Here is a 20,185-nt window from a genome sequence, read left to right as displayed (position 1 = left end):
AACCGGGATCGTTAAGCCGGTCCTTGTGCTTTGCGCCACCTGTGCTTAACCCGCTGCTCTACAGTCCGACTCCCAGGACTAAAGTTTTTTTCTATGTGGTTGGGTCTGGGCTCAAAGCTAGTTGCATACATGGCAAAGCAGCACACTATCCAAGCAAATTATTTGGCTGGCCTGAAATTTCAGCTTTTCATGACAGTTCATGGTCTATGGAAAATGAAGCATACTGCTAGGATATGTTTATCTGTTTTATAGTTTGTTCTCTAATATGTAATTTTTTTCTTGCATCCAGGGTTATTGCTGGGGCTCAGTGCCTACACTCTATAAATCCACTGATCCTGGAGGCCATTTTTTCCCATTTTTGTTGCCATTGTTGGATAGGACAGAGAGAAACTGAGAGAAGGATTGGGGGGGAGGAGAGATAGACACTTGCAGACCTGCTTCACCGCCTGTTAAGTGACACCCCTGGGGCTTGGTGCCTGCTCTAGGAATCCACTGCTCTTGGAAGCCATTTTTTCCATTTTATTGCCATCGTGGTTATTGTTCTTGTTATTGCTGTTGTTTTTGTTGGATAGAAAAGAGAGAAATTGAAAGAGGAAGAGGAGTCAGAGGGGGAGAGAAAGATAGACACCTGCAGACCTGCTTCACCGCTTGTGAAGCGATCCCCCTGCAGGTGGGGAACTAGTATCCTTGTGCCGGTCCTTGCACTTTGCGCCATGTGTGCTTAACTCGGTGTGCTACCGCCTGGCCCCAGAGTGGTTACCTTTATATACTAATAATTTAAATAAATGCTAAAAACAAGGTGACTATCAAACTTGAACTAATTTTCTCTCTATCTTAATAGCTTAAAAATCTTCAACGAACATATTTAGCATTTGTAAGCCAATATAAGTAGTTTTACTTCAGAAATTACTATCAAACTGAGATGTCAGAGGAGACAAACTGTAATACAGGGATCTTCATTATCTAAAATTTATTATCCTTGTATTATTATTAGTGAGTCCCACCATTCCCGGAAGGTATAATACATAATGGAATACCAACACGGGGAAAGAAGAGGTTTGCCTACCTCCTAAAGTTTACAAGAAAACTTAAAAGAGAAAGAGGAGAAATCGTAAGATAGAAAAATAAGGATTTCTCCTTCCTTTGTATCATTAGTGACAACGATTCTACTTCAGAAAAGGAAAGAATCAAGTAATTTTTAAAATTATGTCCTCCTACTTTCCCTTGAGTCAACAGAAAGACACGAAGATAAATTCTATTTTAACAAAATTATTTCTCTGCACTAAAAGTAAAATTACACACACCAGCAAATAGTTAATGAAATTAGCTCCAAGACCACCTACCTCTCCAGGGTGCAGTCTATCCCAGTTTTCATTAATATATGTCATAAGCTCAAGTTCAGAGTCAAAGTATTTCTTCTTGTGAATAACACTTAGGTTGTAAAGGCATAGATGTGCAATATCTACCCTGGAATCAAAATAACCAAAAATAATGTTTTCATGGTTACTGCTAAGAAATCATAGTGTTTTTATAAAGCCAGAAATTAAAACATCCAAAGTGAACTATTTAGGAAATAGTGTATACATATCTTAAGTTCACAATACAATAAAGTACTGCATATGAAAAACATTAGTTAAGTATTTGGTTATCCTGAATAGCAACTATAAACAGGTATTCAATTTCTTAAAATGTATTCAAAGATCTGACTTTTAAATTTTTTTATTTTGTATTTATTTATGAGAAAGATAGAGGGAGAGAGAAAGAACCAGACATCACTCTGGCACATGTGCTGCCGGGGATCAAACTCGGGACCTCATGCTTGAGAGTCCAAAGCTTTACCACTGCGCCACCTCCCGGACCACAGATCTGACTTTTAGGAAGAATAACAATTAGGGCCGGGTGATGGCACACCTGTTTGAGCACACGTTACAAAGACAGGTTCAAGTCCCTGGAACCTACCTGCAGAGGGAAAGCTTTGCGAGTGGTGAAGCAGGGCAGCAGGTGTCTGTCTTTTTCCCTCTCTATCTCCCCCCTCCTCTCAATTTCTGGCTGTCTCTACCCAATAAATAAATAAAGATAATTTAAAAATTTAAAAAGAAAAACTAATAATCAAAATCGTTATTTTCAATACTAAATATGTTGCAAAAATGACCTATTTAGTAGACATTGACTTCTGAGTAAAGTCTTATCTTGGGAGTCGGGCTGTAGTGCAGCGGGTTAAGCGCAGGTGGCGCAAAGCACAAGGACCGGCATAAGGATCCTGGTTCGAACCCCGGCTCCCCACCTGCAGGGGAGTCGCTTCACAGGCGGTGAAGCAGGTCTGCAGGTGTCTATCTTTCTCTCCTCCTCTCTGTCTTCCCCTCCTCTCTCCATTTCTCTCTGTCCTATCCAACAACGACAACAATAATAACTACAACAATAAACAACAAGGGCAACAAAAGAGACTAAAAATAAATAAAATAAATTTTTAAAAAGTCTTATCTTTTCCTAAATACATGAAACAGCTTACAAAATTTCTAAGTACCTCTATAAGCATTTTATCAGAGTACCAAAATTACAATTCTCATACCCAATAACTACTATACTGAAGCAGAAAATAATATATTTGTTATAAAACCATTATATTTTCTACTGAAGATTGTCCAAAATATCAAGAAGTATGATTAAGGAGTCTGAAGATATAAAAGAACGACATCTAGTAAAGATTTTTAATGTAACACTGTATGTTATCTGAAAGTAAATGGCCTCCATACACTGGCAATATAACTAGATATTATTTGGAAGATGACTTCAGATTTGAAGAGAAATTAAAGAAATAAAGACACACACACATTTTTAGTTAAGGCAAATATAAGTACATTATACAGAAAGTCTCATCCTATAGGCTTAAGAATACGGCTCTTTTGCTCCTTTATGGAAATAAATCTATACTGACCACTGCAATGGTAGGCGTTTGAGGTATTCTGGTCCAGAACTGCAGACAGAACAAATAAATGTATAAAACCTAAAGGAAAGAAAACAAACAAACAAAATATCTTTATATAGTAAGAGTGTACCCATAAATCATTCAACAATAAAGCTAATGAAAATGATAGCTGACAAGAATTCACAAGATACAACTTGATCATGACATTGTGATTTAAACTCTCCACTACAGTAATGGAGACAAATGGGGGGAGGGCGCACACACAGTATTTTTTTAAAACTATTGAGAGGTCATATAGAATTATGCATATGTGATTTATTAGTGGAACGTATGTAATAGAAAATTTGACAGTGACCCCCACATTGAATGTTCAAAGCAAACTGGTAAAGTAAGTCCAACTTCAGAAGAACAAACCAAAATTTAAAAGCAGATGTTCTAATAACAAGTTTAGTGCTTTTAATTTTTCTTCCTAGAGTTTTTGTCATTAATTCATATTCACCTAATCAAGAAAGCACATCAGGTCTGCTTTTAGAAATTATTTAGGGGCCAGATGGTGGCACACCTGGTTGAGAGCTCATGTTACAGTGTATAAGGACCTGGATTCAAGTCTCTGGTCCCCCCCTGCAGGGGAAAAACTTCACAAGTTGTGAAGCAGGACTGCAGGTGTCTTTCTGTGTCTGTGCCCCGCCCCCATCCCTCTCAATTTCTGGCTGTCTCTATCCAATAAACAAATAAAGATAATAAAAAAAAATTTTTTAAGAAATTATTTAGAAGGCCAGGCAGGCAGTGGTATGTGCAGGTCACCATATGCAAGAACCCAGGTTTGAGAGCCTCACTCCCAACTGTAGGTGGGAAGATTCACAAGTTATGAAGCAGGTCTGCAGGTGTCGTTCTACCTCTCTAATTCCCCCTCCCTTCTCAATTTCTGTCATATCAAATTACAAAGAAAAAGAGGAAAGGAGGGAAAAAGAAAAAAATGGCTTCCAGGAGCAGTGGATTCATAGTATAGGCAACGGCAACGAGCTCCAACTATAACTCTGGTGGCACTAAAAAAATAAATAAATAGAAATTATTTAAACTTTAAGTTGTAAGCTGTGCCTATCAAATTCTGTAGCCTTTTCAATTGTTTTACCATAGAATGAATATATATATATATGAAGTTCTTTATAGAAAGGTACCAGTGAGAATAGTGGGCATTGTGGGGCAACTGAAACAAATATAATCACTGATTAAAGACCTTAAGGTTTTCAGTTATTTTCTATCCAACATAACTCCTGAACAAATGATTGCTTAAAATACTTTAAGAAATCTGAAACTGCAGGCATAAATAAAGGAACTAAAACAAACTGATAAGTAAAGTTTAAAGGCCCTTCTCACCTGTCTCCAAATAGCATTGGCTTTTGAAGGCATTGCACACAAGCTTCATGAAACCACTGTTTACATTTGCAGCACTGTAGCATCTTTAAATACCAGCTATAACAGAAAATTCATGGCATGGTTAAAATTATTACCTTTTGAAGAAAAATAAATAAATAAAGACAGAGACAGAGAGTCAAAAGAGACCACAGCACCAAAGCTTCCTTCAATGCAGTGTGGGCTGGGCTCACATCTGATTTGCACAAATGACAAAGCATACCACCATCCAAGTGAGCTATTTCACCAATCCTAGAGGTAAAAGAGTTCTAAGCAGGGGGCCACGCAATGGCACACCAGGTTAAATGCACATAGTATGAAGTGCAAGGATCCCGGTTCGAGTCCCCAACTCTCCACCTGCGGGGGGGGGGGTGTTTTGCTTCACAAGCTCTATCTCCCCCTCCCCTCTCAATTTCTCTGTTCTATCCAAAAAAGAAAAAAAAAAAAAAAAAAGGGCCACAGGAGCAGTGGATTCACAGTGCAGGCACCAAGCCCCAGCAATAACCCTGGAGGCCAAAAAAAAAAAATTTTGTTTTTTGTTATTTTCTATTATTGATTTAATAATGATCAGTAAGATTGTGGGATAAGAACAGTACAATTCCATACAATTCCCATCACCAGAGTTTGGTATCCCATCCTCTCCACTGGAAGTTTCCCTATTCTTTATCACTCTAGGAATATGGACCAAAGATCTCTATGGGGTACAGAAGGTGGGAGGTCTGGCTTCTGTAATTGCTTCTCTGCTGGAAATGAGTGTTGATGAGTTGACTCATACCCCCAGCCTGTTTCCATCTTTCGCTACTGGAGCAGGGCTCTAAGGAGGTGGGGTTCTAGGACACACTGATGAGGTCATCTGCCCATGGCATTTAGGCTGGTGTCATGGTACATCTGTAAGCTGGTGGCTTACACCTGGTGTTCTTGAATGACCAGTATTTCCCTCTTTATTTTCTGTGGGCAACTAAGACTTGACTGAACAATAGCTGAATGGTACAGGCATGAGCTGGCAGAGAAAGGTTTTATGTTTTATTGTACTATACTTACCCTTTGGTATTTAAATGTCAAATTTATCATTCGTACTTTAATAATCCATTTACTTATCATTTTATAAAATAATAAGCAAGTCATTATTAATAAAATGGAATAAGCTATAAACATTATTGAATATTAAAGAATTATCAAATTGTTTTGGAATTACTAAGTAACTATAGAAAAATACTAAATTTAAAGTAATCTCCCCCCCTCTATACAACAAAATTAATTCCAGATAGGTGTGTATGTTTAAATTTATTTTTCAGTGTCATCATTTAATTTGTTTTTGTCTTGGCAATGACTGGAATCAAACACAGGACCTCTGGAACTAAGCTACATCCTCAGACCCTATTTTATTCTCTGTGTGTGTTTAATATTTTTTTGTTTCTATGTTGAGTATTTATTAAATAATTTCCCCCACACCTATGGACATCTAATCTTTGACAAAGGGGCTCAGACTATTCAATGGGGAAAGCAGAGTCTCTTCAACAAATGGTGTTGGAAACAATGGTTGAAACATGCAGAAGAATGAAACTGAACCACTGTATTTCACCAAATACAAATACAAATTCCAAGTGGATCAAGGACTTGGATGTTAGACCACAAACTATCAGATACTTAGAGGAAAATATTGGCAGAACTCTTTTCCGCATCAATTTTAAAGACATTTTCAATGAAACGAACCCAATTACAAAGAAGACTACAACAAGTATAAACCTATGGGACTACAAATTAAAAAGCTTCTTCACAGCAAAAGAAACCACTACCCAAACCAAGAGACCCCTCACAGAATGGGAGAAGATCTTTACATGCCATACATCAGATAAGAGTTTAATAACTAACATATATCAAGAGCTTGCCATACTCAACAAGACAACAAATAACCCCATCCAAAAATGGGGGGAGGACTTGGACAGAATATTCACCACAGAAGAGATCCAAAAGGCCGAGAAACATATGATGGAGAGGGTGTGGGGTCAAAGGAACCCTGCCACACTACTGGTGGGAATGTCAATTGGTCCAACCTCTGTGGAGAACAGTCTGGAGAACTCTCAGAAGGCTAGAAATGGACCTACCCTATGACCCTGCAATTCCTCTCCTGGGGATATATCCTAAGGAACCCAACACATCCATATGTGTACACAAAAAGATCTGTGTACACATATGTTCTTGGCAGCACAATTTGTAATAGCCAAAAGCTGGAAGCAACCCAGGTGTCCAACAACAGATGAGTGGCTGAGCAAGTTGTGGTCTATATACACAATGGAATACTACTCAGCTGTAAAAAATGGTGACTTCACCGTTTTCAGCCGATCTTGGATGGACCTTGAAAAAATCATGTTGAGTGAAATAAGTCAGAAATGGAAGGATGAATATGGGATGATCTCACTCTCAGGCAGAAGTTGAAAAACAAGATCAGAAAAGAAAACACAAGTAGAACCTGAAATGGAATTGGCTTATTGCAACAAAGTAAAAGACTCGGGGTGGGTGGGTGGGCAGAATACAGGTCCATGAAGGATGATAAATGACATAGTGGGGGTTGTATTGTTAAATGGGAAACTGGGGAATGTTATGCATGTGCAAACTATTGCATTTACTGTTGAATGCAAAACATTAATTCCCCAATAAAGAAATAAATTTAAAAAATATATTTTAAAACAACCAATAAAAGTGGCAGTATAAAGAATACAACTATAGCTGCCATGGGAATGATATAGTGGATAAAGCACTGGACTCTCAAACATGAGATGCCCAGTATCACATGTGCCAGAGTAATGTTCTGAGTCTCTTTCACTAATATGTAAATTAAAGTTATTTAAAAAAAAAAAAAAAAAAGGCTTGGAAGATAGCATAATGACCATGTAAATGATTTTCATGTCAGAAGCTCTGATGTCCCAGGTTCAACCCCTAACATCACCATAAGCGGGAGCTGAGCAGTGGCTCCAGTAAAAAGAACAAACAACAAAAGAATGCCGTTCTGATTGTTCTATATCTGCGTTTCTTTTGCAAAAAGATCTAAGTCAACCACTATATCTGCGTTTCTTTTGCAAAAAGATCAATGTCAACCATTTTATTCTTTGTCTCTTATTTAGAATTTACAGGCTCTTGAAAGATAATGGGGGCAGAATGGTGTCACACCTAGTAGAACACACATATTACCAAGCACAAAAATATGCATTCAATGCTCTGTTCCCCACCTGCCAGGGAGAAGCTTCATAAATAGTGAAGTAGTACTACAGGTGACTGACTTTCTTCATTCCCTCTTAATGTCTCTCTTTTTCTATAGGAGTGACTTAGAAAGAGAAGGCAGGGGCAGGAGTAGATAGATAGCATAATGGTTATACAAAACAGACTCTTATGCCTGAGGCTCAGGAAGTCCCAAGTTAAATCCCCACCCCCCACCATTTCTTTCTCTGGTAGAAGAGAGAAGGCAGGATTATAGGAAAAAAAAAAAGGATATATATTAATTATATATAATTATAGTATCATATACTACATTATATAAAAAAATCACTAAATATATATTTAGAGTTTATAAATATATATTTATATATTAGTCAACTCATAACTGTGACCCTGGGAGAATGACCGCAGTTTCCAGTGGAGGGAATGGTGATACAAAACACTGGTGGTGAGCATGCTATGGAATTATACCCATTATCTTGTAATTTTGTAAATCACTGTTAAAAAAAAAAAAAAAAATCATTCAGCTATGCTTCTGATTGTCTCAGGCTTTTTCCTTACATGTTATACACTTGCAATTCACTAATAACTTTACATTACTATCAGTAAGAAAAATAAACAATAAAGAAAATAGTTCAAAGGAACTAAATAACAGTATTTACTTACTCTCCAGGGCCTCCACAATAGCAGTAACATTGCTGAACATTGGTTTTATGACCTGCGTCCCATTCAAGGTCTGCCACACTATAGGGTAATGTCTGCTTCATGACTTGCAATGCTTTGGCATTAGGTCCTTTCTTAAGTGCACCACCCCTCTATGTTAGAGGGAAAAAGTTATTTTAAAAATTGAAGAATAAAATTTTAAATACAATTTTAATTTTAAAATGTGTCTGAAAGTTCTGAAGAAATTTCCATTCTAAACTTCTTAGCACAACACAAACTGTTTGATCAATAGTAGTTATTACTGTTGTCTTTTCTTTCAAATTACTGCCCCACTTTCAAGTCTACTATCATAAAATCAATGCAAGAATAATTGTAAGTGGCTTGAGCATCATTAGTCAGATAATAAACAGTACCTCTTTCTACCCAGGATAGACTGTTCATTTCATTCAAATAATCTTTCAACGTACAATCATTACGTTGAATAGCACCTTACAAGTTCCACTCAGGGCTCTAGCCCAAAACACTTAAAAGATACCTTTGTTGTTGTTGCAAAAACACACTGTCGACAGAGCCATTTTTCATCTGAATCAATCACACTGGAATCAATATGAGGTGTGTGACACAACTGATGATATCCTTAACATCAAAAAAAGCATAAAGCAAATTCTATTTTATTAATAAATACTACAACACATTTTTAAGAAGGTACTTTAGTATTATCTTCTCCTATGACTTTCCACTCAACAAAAGTGGGGGTTTCTTTTATTAATCTAATTTTTTACCTGAACAGGCAAATTATTTCTTCCTTAAGTGTTTTTAATCTAAAAATAATTTTGTTCTACAAAATTTACAACGGGTTAATAAAATTATAGTAATAGTTTTGAATTGCCAATGAAAAGTACTTTTTTTTCTTCAACAGGGGCAGTAAGTATGTAACAAAAATGATTTATTAAGATTAAAAGAGATGAGTGTTTACCTTGGCCACACTTATCACATATAACCATTTCATTGGGAGCTTCTGAATACTCTTCTTGACATATTGTACAGACCATCTCCCCACTTCCAGTGGCTCCTGAAACATTTAAAATATACATTAAAAGGGTCATCATGAAAATGTTGCTTAAGACAAAATTTTTTGACTAAGCAAGTAGCCTGTATTTGCACTGTTTACTTATTATGTAATAATTACCTATCAAGATAAAATACCATAAATAGAATAGTATCTCGATTCCTTGTGCTTTTCATACCTTTAGATAATTAACATTCCACACCCACGACTCAAACTGCCTTTCAGCAGAGAGCGTAACTTACAACTGTTATCACCAGAAGCTAGAGCCAAGCAATGCTAAAATAAGAAAAATGAAATAAAATAAACTTTGGTGGCACAGTAGATAAAGTGTTGAACTTTGAATCAAGTTCAAAATAGCATGTACCAGAGTAATGTTCTGATTCTCTCTCTCTCTCATATTAGCAAATAAATCCTTTTATTTTTTAAATTGCTCTCAGGCAGGATCTCTTTATTATTCACCACTACTGTTATCATTCTACTACTGGGTGAGGAAACAAGATGTTTTGTGAACATCAGCATGCCAAAACACACATCTACCCAGGTATGTTTTTATTCCCCCTATACCACCTGATAACAAGAAACTAAAGAAAAAAGGAATAGATATGTCAATGATCCTTTTCTCTCTGGATTTAGAACATTTTTTATGTATTATTTTATGAGAGAAGTTGAATACCAGTTACTTACTCCCAGTATCTAAAACTAGAAATAAGACATTCATAATTATACCATTAACAAATTTCCACTACAACAAAAATTTGGGTTTTTATTTTCTGGCATTTATTAATTATACTTCTACCTGAATGAGTAAATTACTTCTCCCTTAAATGATTTTAATCTAAAAGCAACTTTATTCTACAACATCTAGTGTATGATTATTTTTACGTTCACAGAATTATTCCTCTATTATCATTTTACTTGATAAAATACTACACACTCTTTACATATATTAGCAAAAATAAATTTGATTATATGCAGATGAACCAAGTATTGTTAAATTATATATATTACTTTGCTTAATTCTAAAAATTATTAGATAAATAATATATCAATGAAGAAGAATTGAGGTGGCCTAAGAGGTAGTGCAGAAGTTAGAGCATTAGACTTAAAATTAAAAGCATGTAGTACTGAGTTCAATCTCTACATCACACCCATTAACAAATACAATATAAGAACTGAGGCTCAAGAGAGATGAAAAAAACAACCCCTAAGGGCCTTCAGTCAGAAAGCATCAAAGCTAAGATTCAAATTCTGAGATGCCAGAACCAATATTCCCCCTACTATGAGGCAGTTCCTTTCATCAGTACTATATGTATAATTTCTTCTATCAAAAGCAGTTTTTACACTGTCAGTTTTCAAAACTCTTAACTTCTAAAAGCTGCTTTTTTTTTTCTATCTGGTGTGTGTGTGGGGGGGGATCAAATTTACTTTATTTTGCCTTTATTCTTAGACAAACAAGTTACCAATTTTTTTGTTTGTTTTTTGCATTTTTCCTTGTTTGTTTTGGTTTCTTGTCCTCTTTCCTCTTTCAGGTTTTGTCTCCTTGTACACTTGGCTGGACATGGCCTCCCAAAGCTTCGAAGTTTACGGCTCAGTCAGGAGAGCAACCAGACTCAGTCTGTGACCTCTCAGTCCAAATCTGCAATTCCCTGGAAAAGGATCAATAACCCCAGACTAAAGCAGGTGCCCAATCTGACTTTCACTAAATCCATGTAGACTGCTAAGGGAGAAAGTTATTTCTCAGAAAAGGGGTGGGGGTGCCTATCGGACAAACATTTTTGTTTATCTCAGGAAATCTCAGTATCTTTACTTACCCAAGTACATCTCTCTTTACTATCAAATTTACAAGAATTTTTAGGTAATATAGTGGCCACTAAACTTCCTTACTACAAATACTGGCCACCTCACCTTATCAGAGCTTTGTGTTGAGAAAAATAAAGCCAAAGCAATTACTTTTACCTAACATTTACTTTGGAATAAACTGCCAGAATTGTGTCTGCTATATACGTTAAAATGTAGTGGTGGTGGGGAGGGAGTCTGCAGTGGATAAGGCTTTGGACTCTCAAGCATGAAGTCCTGAGTTCAATCCCCAGCAGCACATGTACCAGAGTGATGTCATGTTCTTTCTCTGTCATTTCTCACGAATAAATAAAATCTTTTTAAAAAAAGTATAAAAAACTTTATGCATCCAATTCAACTGCCAAAGTAGTATCTGAAGTAGAAATTATGGGCTAGGAGTTACCTAGTCTGTCAGAGCAAAGAAACTGTATAACTGAGGCTCCCAGAAGCCATACATACATTCCTGGCATCCACTGCATAACAAAGCTCAGCAGTACTCTGATATCTGTCTATCTCTCACAGTAAACAAAAAAAAGTTTAAATGGAAAAAAATTTTACACTTAAACAACAAACTCACACCACACCAGTAATCTCTCAAAAATACCAAGTAAGAGCTGGAACTCAGTGAGCAGGGCATGTCTCAGCCTCAAGTCTGCCAAAGCAATGGAGGACAGCCTAGGTACAGTAAATTCACAAATGCCAAGACCCCTTATCCATAAGAGGAAAAAATCAAGCAGAATAAAAATGAGGGTGAGGAAGTAGTCCAGTGGAATCATGAACACGTAAGGCCCTGAGTATATCCCTCAACACCATACTTATATAAAGTCTTTGAATTGATTTAATGGCTTTGACATATCTATTGTGATTCACACTTCCTTGACTATATTACTATATATATTCCTTACTTATACAGACTTTTGAAATATATCTTACTAGATTAGAAAAATATTTTATTAAGTTATATATTTTGGTGCACCTGGTGAAGTGTACACATTACCATGCACAAGGAGCAGGGTTCAAGCCCATGGTCCTCACCTACTAGAGTGAAGCTTCACAAGGAGTGAAGAGGTACTGCAGGCATCTCTTTCTCCCTCTCTATCATCCCATATATACATTAATATTACTAGTAGATTTACTACAAGAAAAACTACTAAAGCTACTTCTCATAATGAAATAATCTGCCATAATGCAATTTTCAGATTCACTTGCCTATGAGGTACACATATGCTGCTTTCTGGGTGTTACAGTTAAATGGCCCAGGTACAACTCTTTGGTAATTCTAAGGAATTAAAAGGAGCCAGTCAGAAAAGAACCACAGATCACTAAACTTATAAACTACATGAGGCACATGCTAGACACAGTCCAAAACCCTCAATTTCACAACTTTCTCTATATAACTCTGACTTTCTCCTTGTTTTCTCTTAAGGGAGGTATGGAACATGAGAGAAAGAGGGAGAGTCAGAAGGATAAAACTTACAATTAACCCACAGAAACCTCAAAAAGAGAACACATTCCAGAGAACTTATGGAAGGAGAATAAGAAGTAATACTACATATAGCATGTCTCATTATCACCATAAAGTGACCCAAGTTTATTTAAAAAATCTGTTAAATGTCACATCTGTTAGAGACCCTCTATATCTCCAAACTTGTCCTCTGACTTTCAAATCTAAAATGTAATTTTGGTTCTTTAAACTGATCACTTAGTGACAGTTTTTCTAGAAAAATATTTTATACGCTATCACCCCCTTCCCTCTCAAGTTCTGGCTGTCTCTATCCAATAAATAAAGATAATTAAAAAAAAAAAGAAAGAAAAACATTTTATAAGAGTAACAGCTGTTGTTGCTCTGATCAACAACTATCAATATGTGATATGAGAATAGCACAATTTCTTTAACTTTATTCTTTAAGATTGAAATGAATAAGCTACAGAAAGTTATAGTTGAAATTCAATATGAGACTCAATCATTAAATATTTTCAAAAGATATTCACAGCTTAGAAGGAAAGAATTTACTTTTCCTTTTTACATAAGATTATGTCAAGTCTTTATGCAGGTGTATTAGCCCAGTAATAGAAAAACCAACACTGAGACTTTAGTGTGCAGCTAAAATATTTAAATGTTTAATATTCACACATGCTAAGAGTGCTTTTCATAAAAGAAATAACTAGAAAAACATAGATTTAGCAGACTCAAAGGGCACAGAGCAATTATAGTTTTAACATTAGGAAGCATTACAAGAAACGTACCTATAACCAAACCAAGGCATACCTGTATTCAATTTTACTTGCACCCAAATATAGCATTTTCCCATCTAAACATAAAAAACCATAATTAAACAGTAATTTCAAACCATTCTTATTAATAAATAATTCTAGTACTCTAAATCTTTATTTTTATGATGTCCAAATTCCCAGAAAACATCTGGTTAATGTATGCGTTCTCATCACTACCTTGTACTATTACAAGAAAACAGCAACAAGGATGAAGCCCAAAGTGTTACTCATATGAGTGGTCAAAATTAATAGCTAGATTTTTTTCTTCAAAGTTCAAAGTTAGAAGGATTCAAACAATAGTTTTTATGTGTATATCAGTGATGCAACTGTCCTCTACCCTACCTCTACTCTCACAGAGTAATCCTCATTCTTCTTATGTTCTATATTTTAGACTTTAATTCTCTAAAGCCTCTGAGAAATCTCAGGCTGGCAAATAACTTGGTGGATAATGTGCTGTTTGCCATGTGTGTGATCAAGGTTTGAGCCTGGGCCCCACCATGATCTCTTTCACACACACACAAACAACAGCGTGAGTGTGTGAGTGTTAGACTTTACCTCTACCTAAAAAAAGTCATCCCAGAGCAATGAAGCCTCAGTGATAAGAAAAACTCAAAAAAAAAAAAAAAATTGTTGAGTTATCTTAATACACAATACTCAACAAACAATATTAACAAGCAGAGAAAACCAAATTTCTGTATAAAGCATGTTCAGGAGGAATTACAGTAGCACCTGCCTGTTTGAATGTCCTTCCAGAGAACCCAGGATTTAGAACTGTCTTCAAATATGATGAAGCAGCTCTGTTTCAATATGTTTATCTGAAATACAGAAGAAAATTTATGGTGACTTCCTTTTAAATTCAAAGATATTAAAAAGCTTACTGCCAAGAACAGCAAAAGATATCTCACATTAAGGTAACTTGCCTTTTTGATAGTTCCAAGATAAAACAAGCCATCTGACCATCTAGCTAGGACATCCTGACCCTCTTCAAATTTGCATGCTGTTTTTTTAACTTTATGTCCATCCTGTAAAGACAGCTTGGTCAAGGATGCTGGGGTCTTTTGGTTTCGACGTAAAGGAGACCGCTTGTGGACCAGTGAATTACCTGCCCCTGTAGAGTCTCTGTTTAGGAAATAGAAGACCATATATAAGATTATCTTACTTATAATTATTTTATACCAATGGTATAGTTCATGTATTAATTTAAAAGTTGACTAAAAACCTTAAACTGAGGGAAAATGTGATATACCTCAAATCACAAATACTCTCCAGAAACAAGTAAGTTTAAAGTAAAATGATAAGTCTCATATTCATTCATTGCCTAAGTCTAAATGAGGCTAGGAGTTTACAACCATTCCAAAATAACAATTTACAGCAACTGCAATTAAAGCTGACATAATGTGAGCAGGTCATAACTATCCTGAATCTTATAATTGGGTTTAGTTACTATTAAAAAGTTATAAATCACAGTTTCTAAGTACTCAATAAATAAATGATTATGCCACATGTAATCAAAACTTATTAACCAATGACTTGGAAGGGTAGTTGGTATATTCCTTTCATTGGAAAGACAGTCATTACTTCTCTAGAGAATTACTACTGGTTGGGTGTTGATGGCATAATGGTTACACAGAGACTCTCATGCCTGAGGCTCTAAAATTCCAAGCTCAGCCCTCACCCCCCACCATAAACCAAAGCTGAGTAGTGCTCTGGTAAAAAAAAAAAAAAAAAAGAATTTCCCTCAAATATAAATTTAAAAAAAAAAGCCTGAGAACCACCTATGTTAGTCATACTCAAATGAGAAGTACATTATAAATTTCGAAAACTATTTTTATGTATTTATTTAAGATAGAATCAGAGAGAATATGAAAGGGAATGGGAAGGCAGAGAGGGAAAGAGACCTGTTTCACAACTACTGAAGTTTCCCCCCTGGAGGTGGGAACTGGGTGCCTGAACCCAGGTCCCTGTGCACTGCAATGTGTGTACTTTACCAGTGTGTGTCACCACACAGTCCCAAGTTTATTTACTTTAAATTTTTTTTCAATTTTTGTTTGTTTTTATTTGATAGGACAGAGAGAAGCTGAGGAGGGGAGTAAAGAGGGAGTGAGACAAAGACACCTGCAGCACTGCAGCACTACTCATGAAGCTTTCCTCCTGCAGAAGGCAACCAGGTCTTCAAGCATGGTAACTGTGCAGCACTCAACCAAGTGTGCCACCGCCCAACCCTCCCAGCCCCCTATTTACTTTTTTTTTTTTGCCTCCAGGGTTATCGCTGGGGCTCAGTGCCTGCACCAGGAATCTACTGCTCCTGGAGGCCATTTTTTCCCTTTTTGTAGCCCTTGTTGGTTTATCATTATTGTGGTTATTATTATTGTTATCAATATCATTGTTGTTGGATAGGACAGAGAAAACTCGAGAGATGAGGGTAAGACAGAGTGGGGGAGAGAAAGACACCTGCAGACCTGCTTCACTGCCTGTGAAATGACCCTCCCTGCAGGTGGGGAGCCGGGGGCTCTAACTGAGATCCTTACGCCAGTCCTTGTGCTCATGTATGCTTAACCTGCTGAGCTACCGCCCGACCCCACCCCCATTTACTTTTTTTTAAATTTTTTAAAAATTTTATTTATTTATTTATTCCTTTTGTTGCCCTTGTTGTTTTGTTGTTGTAGTTATTATTGATGTCATTGTTGTTGGATAGGACAGAGAGAAATGGAGAGCGGAGGGGAAGACAGAGAGGGGGAGAGAAAGACAGACACCTGCAGACCTGCTTCACTGCCTGTGAAGCGACTCCCCTGCAGGTGGGGAGCCGGGGGCTCGAACCGGGATCCTTCCGCTGGTCCTTGTGCTAAGCGCCACCTGCGCTTAACCCGCTGCGCTACCGCCCGACTACCCCCCATTTACTTTTTTGTTAAGTAAAATACACCAAAATAAACACTACAAAATTATAACTTGTACGTAATAGTTGTTGCATAAACAGCATTACTTGGAGCCCAGGAGATGGATTAGCAGGGAGAGCACAGACCTTAACATGTATCAGGCCCTGAGTTCCATCCCTAGCAAGACATAAAAATGACAGAGGGGCCAAGGCAGTAGCACAATGGATTAAGTGCACATAGTGCTACATCAGGGACCAGTGCAAGAATCCTGGTTTGAACTCCTGGTTCCACACCTGTAGGGGAGTTGCCTTTCAAGCGGTGAAGCAGATCTGCAGGTGTCTATCTTTCTCTCCCTAACTTCCCCTCCTCTCTCAATCTCTGTCCTATCTAACAGCAACAGCAGCAGCAACAGCCAACAACAATGGGAAAAAGATGGCCTCCAGGAGCAATGGAGCTGTGGCTGAGGTTCAAACCCAAGGTCTCCTACATGATAAGATATGTAATTTACCTAGTGCTAGTCATCTCCCAAGGCCTCTACATTACATTTTTTAATGCTCCAACTACTAAACAGGACAAATTCATAAAGAATAATCATTACATTAGGTATGTAGTTTTCCTCTTACTGTAATAAAGTCACAAGCATACACAAAAGTAGACAAAAACAAGTATAAGAAACCATCAGGTATCTTCATTCAGTTTGTATGAAATATGCATTCCATTTCTGTCTAATTCATATTAAGTATTTTAATATTATAATGTAATTGAGTCTCCACAAAAGGTATTAAGTACTCAGTGGCCTATACTTTCACCAACAGAGATTATCCTTCTGCTATTTAAACACACACACACAATTTCTATTATTACTTTAAAAGATTTTGGAGTCTCAGGCATGAGAGTCTGTTTGCATAACCATTATGCATTCTACCCTCCACCCTAAAAGATTTATTTATGAGGAAGGGAAAGAGAAAACCTGAGCATTCCTCTGGCTTACCATGGTGCCAAGGATCAAGCTCAAGATTTCATGCTTCCAAATCGTGCACTTCTCCACTACTTCATCTCCCAAGCCACCATTTCTATTATAAAAGTACTTTTTTTCATAGATTTGTTAACAATTTGTAGTGTACTGGAAGGTGTAGAAGATATTACTTGTTAAGCGCACATGGTGCGAAGTGCAAGGACTAAGAATCCCAGTTTGAGCCCTCGGCTCCCCACCTACAGGAGGTCGCTTTGTAAGCAGTGAAGCAGGTCTGCAGGTGTCTTTCTCTCCCCGTCTTCCCCTGCTCTCTCCATCTCTCCGTCCTATCCAACAATGATGACATCAATAACAACAACAATAATAACTACAACAATAAAAAAAAAAAACAAGGGCAACACAAAGGAAAATAAATAAATATTAAAAGAAAAAGATATTATTTGCCTGGTTTTCAAACTGATCCATTATCTTCACTTGCATGAGGATAAGCTTCTCGGGAAGCAAGTGCTGCAGGTGTCCCTCTCCCTCTCCCTCTCCCTCTCCCTCCCCTCTCTCTCTTTCTCTCCATACTCCCCTCTCAATTTCCCTCTGTCCTATCAAAACAAAAAAAAAAAAAAAAAAGGGAAAAAAGTAGCTGCTGGAAGCAGTGGGTTTGTTATACAGGTACTGAATCCCAGCAACAACCCTGGTAACACTACAAATAAATAAATGTACAAAAAAACTTACCTGCTAATGCTCAACATAAAGGTTTTAAAGAGCATCTCATGCTATAAATTTTAATGTAATACAGATGTTAAAAATATTTTTCTGAAAAAGACTTTTCAGAATTTTAAGTGACTTAAAATGGAAGAGAAGGCAGGACCATAGAAAAAATAGGAAAAGGGCAGGGGTATACAGCATAATGGTTATGCAAAGACTCTCATACCTGAGGCTCCAAAGTCCCAGATTCAATCCCCTGTACCACCATAAGCCAAAGCTGAGCAGTGCTCTGGTAGAAAGGAAGGAAGGAAGGAAGGAAGGAAGGAAGGAAGGAAGGAAGGAAGGAAGGAAGGAGGGAAGGAAAAAAATATAGTTACAGAAATAATAGACAACCCATATCTGTGTCCTTGAAAGAATCACTGCAGTTTCCAATGGAATGAATGGGGACATAGAACTCTAGTGGCAGGAATGGTGTGGAAGTATACCCAATATTTTGTAATTTTGTAAATTACTAATAAAATATTTTTAAATATTATTAATTGTATGGGGGAAAAGCACACTAAAAATGATGTGATCACTACAAAAAAATTTTACTGAATCCAAATACTATGCAAAAGTAATTCACCACAGAAGAGATCCAAAAGGCCAAGAAACACATGAAAAAATGCTCCAAGTCTCTGTCAGAGAAATGCAAATAAAGACAACAATGAGATATCACTTCACTCCAGTGAGAATGTCAGACATCAGAAAAGTAACAGCAACAGATGCTGGAGAGGTTGTGGGGTCAAAGGAACCCTCCTGCACTGCTGGTGGGAATGTAAATTGGTCCTTTTTTAAAAAATTAGATTTTAAAAAGGCAGAGGGTAGATAGTATAATGATTATGCAAAGAGACTCTCATGTCTGAGGCTCCAAAGTCCCAGGTTCAATCTCCCATACCAACATAAGCCAGAGCTGAACAGTGCTCTGGTAAAATAAAATAAAATAAAATAAAATAAAAGATTAAAAAATAAAGGGGGCCAGGTGGTGGTGCACCTGGTTGAGTGCACATGTTACAATGTGCAAGGACCCAGGTTCAAACCCCCAGTGCCCACCTGCAGGGGGAAAGCTTCACAAATGGTGAAGCAGTGCTGCATCTGTCTGTCTTTCACCCTCTCTATCCCTCCCTTCCCTCTCGATTTCTGAGTCTCTATCCAATAAATAAATAAAGATAATAAAAAATGAAATTAAATTAAAAATTAAGGGCTGGGTGGTGGCAAAGTGGTTTAAGCGTACATGGCGAGAAGCACAAGGAGCCCCCTTCGTTTTAGCCCCCAGCTCCCCACCTGCAAGGAGGTCACTTCATAAGCGGTGACGCAGGTCTGCAGGTGTCTATCGTTCTCTCCCCCTCTGTCTTCCCCTCTCTCAATTTCCCTCTGTCCTAGCCAACAACAACAGCAATGACAAAGATAAATAACAAGGGCAACAAAAGGAAAAAAATAGCCTACAGGAGCAGAGGATTCATAGTGTAGGCATCGAGTCCCAGCGATAACCCTGGAGGCAAAAATAAATTTTAGACAAGAAACCAAAAGTTGGTCCACATACTATTTCTTAAACTCTCTACTCTGCTTTTGGGTTATGTAAAGTGCTCCCTGTTATTCAAGAGACCTGGTGAAACTCCAATCTAATTTTTCATTTTACAAGATTAGAATTTACATTGAGGGGAGTCGGTGGTGGCGCAGCAGGTTAAGCGCACGTGGCGCAAAGCGCAAGAACCTGCGGAAGTATCCCCGTTCCAGCCCCCGGCTCCCCACCTGCAGGGGAGTCGCTTCACAGGCGGTGAAGCAGGTCTGCAGGTGTCTTTCTCTCCCCCTCTCTGTCTTCCCCTCCTCTCTCCAATTCTCTCTGTCCTATCCAACAACAACATCAATAACCGCAACAATGTTAAACAACAAGGGCAACAAAAGGGAAAATAAATAAATAAAATTTACATTTAGACTATGTCTTACTTCTCCCAAGAGCAGTTGATGCAAGTTTACTATCTGTGGCAGATAATCTTTATTGCATAATTTTAATGTGAATATTGAGGTTAAGCATTTTGTAAGATTAATATGAAAAAACTAAAAGTCCATAAATAACCAAGTCAAGTGTAAGGAAAATCAAAAAGGGAAAGACTTGGCCTATCATATATGTCTTTGTCATGACAAATGACAAAGAAAACCTGTCAATAATGGCAAGGAACAGAGACAATAAAACCAATGCAACAGAA

At 37.2% G+C, this 20,185-nt stretch overlaps 1 protein-coding gene across 9 annotated transcripts in view; it reads right to left on the bottom strand.

The window, feature by feature from the left end:
* MTF2 (metal response element binding transcription factor 2) overlaps window positions 1-20,185 on the bottom strand; it is a 57,931-nt gene that overhangs the window by 16,189 nt on the left and 21,557 nt on the right. For 5 of the 9 annotated variants that reach the window (XR_009552613.1, XM_007533270.2, XM_007533271.2 and 2 more), the window contains exons 2-9: window positions 14,315-14,513; window positions 14,128-14,209; window positions 9,192-9,287; window positions 8,751-8,851; window positions 8,219-8,367; window positions 4,304-4,399; window positions 2,936-3,004; window positions 1,344-1,467 (exon numbers count right to left, since the gene is read on the bottom strand). Coding sequence is in view for 8 of the 9 variants with exons in the window: in XM_007533270.2 (XP_007533332.1) it covers window positions 1,344-1,467; window positions 2,936-3,004; window positions 4,304-4,399; window positions 8,219-8,367; window positions 8,751-8,851; window positions 9,192-9,287; window positions 14,128-14,209; window positions 14,315-14,513 (916 nt within the window). In the remaining variant the exon portion in view is untranslated. Of the gene's footprint in view, window positions 1-1,343; window positions 1,468-2,935; window positions 3,005-4,303; window positions 4,400-8,218; window positions 8,368-8,750; window positions 8,852-9,191; window positions 9,288-10,744; window positions 10,913-13,367; window positions 13,433-14,127; window positions 14,212-14,314; window positions 14,514-20,185 lie in introns of those variants that run through there. The other 4 variants (XM_060202075.1, XM_060202078.1, XM_060202079.1 and 1 more) reach the window with 4 other exon arrangements.

Source organism: Erinaceus europaeus, chromosome 11, assembly GCF_950295315.1.
Source record: "Erinaceus europaeus chromosome 11, mEriEur2.1, whole genome shotgun sequence".
Classification (NCBI taxonomy): Eukaryota; Metazoa; Chordata; class Mammalia; order Eulipotyphla; family Erinaceidae; genus Erinaceus; species Erinaceus europaeus.
Note: the sequence above shows the minus strand (reverse complement) of the source record. Positions and strands in the feature narration are given on the sequence as shown.